Here is a 4,402-nt window from a genome sequence, read left to right on the forward strand (position 1 = left end):
CATCTAGCTAGCCCTCCTGGACTCATCACTACAACCTACAGCCTACTCACTGTCTGACCATGCCATTCAAGTGGGGCAAAGAAGTCTCCCTGAGTACTGAACCTCAATTCTATTAAACATTCATATTCACTGCATTAGTACATCGTTAGAAAATACATGTGTGCTGTAAGAGGCTATGGACTGACAATAAACCTCATTTACTGTTCAAACCGAACTCACTGTTGACTACTTTAGGCTAGATAAAGGCTCTCACATTGCACTCACGATATTAGAGACCTCATCCAAAAACACTTTGGCATGCACGGGATGGTGTTCACTTATGAAACTCCGCGCATTCTTTTTACAAACAGATCGAACAGAATCCAGAAGGCAAAGCATGACTCGTCTGTGCTGGGATCCGATGATGACGTGATACGAATCTCAGCGAGCATGAACAGATGATGATGAGCGGGAGCGCCCCGGTCCGCGCGCGCGCTCCATATTAATCTGTTGAAGCTAGGTCGCTGTCTTTTAAGGCACCATGGACTGTGTGGAGAGAAACCTTTCCGAGCAGTAACAACCTGCAACAACTTCGTGACCAGAATCAATTCTACATCTTTTACCAGGATGGTAACTTTCTTTCGGTAAAATTAGAATTGCCTCGATATTAATTTATTTAGGTTTGGAGAGGGAAAACCGATTGCTCTATGACATTTGCGACGAGGGCATTTATCATTATGTGGTTGGATGGTTTATGATAGTATTTGATTGGAGCCCTCAGACAATTAATCTAAATGGTTTTGAAGTTCTGTTGACTTCAGTAAATGATCTCGTGTCAGTTCCGAAGTCCAGAACTATGTCTACCATCTGATTTATGTTATTGTGCGTTTTGGTGTTGAAGACAAGAGTTTAGCCTAGGCTATTTAACCTATCGATGTGATTCAACGAAAAACATTAATTTCGTGAGGAGGAGTTTTCCAAACATACAAGGAATCTGTGCTCGTATCCGGCATGCTGGCTTTCTTAGTTGGACTTTTATACCTAGTGAGTGGACGCACGGTGCGCGCTCAGGATGCGACAGGTAGCCGCTTCCTCTGCTCCGCCATCCCGGCGGGCGCCGAACCTAGCTGCTCCTTCGAACGCAACGGTAACCGCGTGCAGAGCACCAGCCCCGTGGAGGATGAGTTACGGAACACCATCCTCCAACTCCGAGAGACCATCCTCCAGCAGAAGGAGACTATCGTGAGTCAGCAGGGCACTATCAAGGAGCTGAACTCCAAACTGGCCCGTTGCGAGGCGGCCGCGGAGGACTCAGCGGGCAGGTCCAGGGGCCAGAGCTCCAGGCGGAAGGACTACAGTAAGAACACAATGGGAGACCTTCCCAGGGACCCCACGGAAACTATAGACCAGCTGGGAAAGACCATGCAGGGGCTCAAGGGTCGGTTGGAGAATCTGGAGGTGAGATAAGGAGGCTGTAGTGGCTACAGTAAATTATATCAGTCAGGTCAAATCTATTTTTTTTATTATTATACACTGTAGCATTTTTGTATGGAGGTTAATATATGAATATACCCCTATATGAATATGGATGTTTGTGGTTATGGCTACAGTAAATTATAATGATCATGCTTTTCATATCGCTCTTACATTGTGTATGGAGGTTACTCACCCCTTTTACCTTTTCACCACAAATGTGTAGCACCCACCACATCAGGCATGTCTGATACTGAATGTGGCCTAAACGATAAGACACTAGCCACTTTCTCTTCCTTAACGTCAAAGGGTAATGTAGTGTAGTATGTCAGAAGCATGCTGCTTATCCTTGATGAATCAAAGCAGCTGATATGAATAGACAATCAGCACACATAAATTGGTGTCAAAAGTGTCAGGCACCATCCGTGGAGAAGTCGAGCAGAGATGTGTATTTTCAATCATTCCTATTCATTTTTCCATGCGGCACCACACGCAGTCTTGTCATTTTTCCAACTGCTTGTGCAATTTATGTCACAAATCAAACAAACATTTCCCCTGGCTTTGTATCCACTGTATCACGGATGAGGTCCCATCTACGCAGCAAACAGACCAAGAAAAAAAGGCCTATTGTGGGTATGTCCACCATAGAATCTAATCCTATGATGCCCACAGCTTGGTTAGTTAAGGTGATTAATCTCATGAATCTATTATAGTGTCGTCACAATCAAAGTCATGTGGGAGTGGCAGCCCCTGGCATAATCACAATCACACAGATAGCATTTTTTTCTGGTGCCTGGGAATGAGTGTGCTGGTCTCACGTGGCTTCATGATGATCATATCTCTGTGTGCATCCCAAATGGCACCCTGTTACCTTTATAGTGCACTACAAGGAAAAGGGTACCATTTGAGACGCAGCGTATCTGTCTGATAATATTGAGGTCATGTATGTTATTGTAACTGTGCAATCGGTTTGCGGCTGATGTAGAATTTATCTATAAGCACCAATCCTTTATGTCGTTATTAGATATAATACATGATCGCACAGTGTGGAATAAAACTGATAAAACAATTACATTAAAGTGCAATAGGAAATAAATAGGTTTACATCTATCTCTCTCTCTACATAGAGAGAGAGAGAGAGATATGTATAAACCTATTTATTTCCTATTGCACTTTAATGTAATTGTTTTAACTGTATATACAGCTGAAGTCGGAAGTTTACATACACCTTAGCCAAATACATTGAAACTCAGTTTTTCTTTTCACAATTCATTGTGACATTTAATCCTAGTAAAAATTCCCTGTCTTAGGTCAGTTAGGATCACCACTTTATTTTAAGAATGTGAAATGTCAGAATAATAATAGAGAATTATTTATTTGAGCTTTTATTTCTTTCATCACATTCCCAGGGGTCAGACGTTTATATACACTCAATTAGTATTGGGTAGCATTACCTTTAAATTGTTTAACTTGGGTCAAATGTTTTGGGTAGCCTTTCACAAGCTTTCCACAATAAGTTGGGTGAATTTTGGCCCATTCTTCCTGACAGAGCTGGTGTAACAGAATCAGGTTTGTAGGCCTCCTTGCTCGCACACACTTTTTCAGTTCTGCACACAAAAGTTCTATAGTATTGAGGTCAGGGCTTTGTGATGGCCACTCCAATAACTTGACTTTGTTGTCCTTAAGCCATTTTGCCACAACTTTGGAAGTATGCTTGGGGTCATTGGCCATTTGGAAGAACCATTTGCGACCAAGCTTTAACTTCCTGACTCATGTCTTGAGATGTTGCTTCAATATATCCACATAATTTTCCTCCTCATGAGTCTATCTATTTTGTGAAGTGCACCAGTCCCTCCTGCAGCAAAGCACCCCCACAACATGATGCTGCCACCCCTGTGCTTCACGGTTGGGATGGTGTTCTTCGGCTTGAAAGCATCCCCCTTTTTCCTCCAAATATAATGATGGTCATTATGGTCAAACAGTTCTATTTTTGTTTCATCAGACCAGAGGACATTTCTCCAAAAAGTACGATCTTTGTCCCCATGTGCAGTTGCAAACTGTAGTCTGGCTTTTTTATGGCGGTTTTGGAGCAGTGGCTACTTCCTTGCTGAGCGGCCTTTCAGGTTAAGTCGAAATAGGACTCATTTTACTGTGGATATAGATACTTTTGTACCTGTTTCCTCCAGCATCTTCACAAGGTCCTTTGCTGTTGTTCTGGGATTAATTTGCACTTTTTGCACCAAAGTACGATCATCTCTGGGAGACAGAACACGTCTCCTTCCTGAGCGGAAGGACAGCTGCGTTGTTCCATTGTGTTTATACTTGCGTACAATTGTTTGTACAGATGAACGTGGTACCTTCAGGCATTTGGAAATTGCTCCCAAGGATGAACCAGACTTGTGGAGGTCTACAATTTTTTTTCTGAGGTCTTGGCTGATTTCTTTTGATTTTCCCATGATGTCAAGCAAAGAGGCACTGAGTTTGAAGGTAGGCCTTGAAATGCATCCACAGGTACACCTCCAATTGACTCAAATGATGTCAATTAGCCTATCAGAAGCTTCTAAAGCCATTACATAATTTTCTGGAATTTTCCAAGCTGTTTAAAGGCACAGTCAACTTAGTGTATGTAAACTTCTGACCCACTGGAATTGTGATACAGTGAATTATATTTGAAATAATCTGTCTGTAAACAATTGTTTCGAAAAATTACTTGTGCCATGCACAAAGTAGATGTCCTAACCGACTTGCCAAAACTATAGTTTCTTAACAAGACATTTGTGGAGTGGTTGAAAAACGAGTTTAATGCCTCCATCCTAGGTGTATGTAAACTTCCCACTTCAACTGTATTTATATATTTCTCTCTCTTCCTCTCTCTCTCCACATATATGCTTAATACATGACAAAAAAATCAGTGATATAGGTTATTCCATCAGTTTTTTTTTATATAACT

At 41.9% G+C, this 4,402-nt stretch overlaps 1 protein-coding gene across 1 annotated transcript in view; it reads left to right on the top strand.

The window, feature by feature from the left end:
- The first annotated feature begins 368 nt into the window (after nucleotides 1-368).
- The window catches only part of LOC129847343 (neuronal pentraxin-2-like), a 44,001-nt gene continuing 39,967 nt past the window's right edge, over nucleotides 369-4,402 (top strand). Inside the window, exon 1 of the mRNA XM_055915108.1 lies at nucleotides 369-1,437. Within this exon, the coding sequence (XP_055771083.1) occupies nucleotides 991-1,437 (447 nt within the window). The 5' untranslated portion in view covers nucleotides 369-990. The remainder of the gene's footprint in view (nucleotides 1,438-4,402) is intronic.

The sequence above is a fragment of the Salvelinus fontinalis genome, unplaced genomic scaffold (genome assembly GCF_029448725.1).
Source record: "Salvelinus fontinalis isolate EN_2023a unplaced genomic scaffold, ASM2944872v1 scaffold_0788, whole genome shotgun sequence".
In the NCBI taxonomy this organism is placed as follows: Eukaryota; Metazoa; Chordata; class Actinopteri; order Salmoniformes; family Salmonidae; genus Salvelinus; species Salvelinus fontinalis.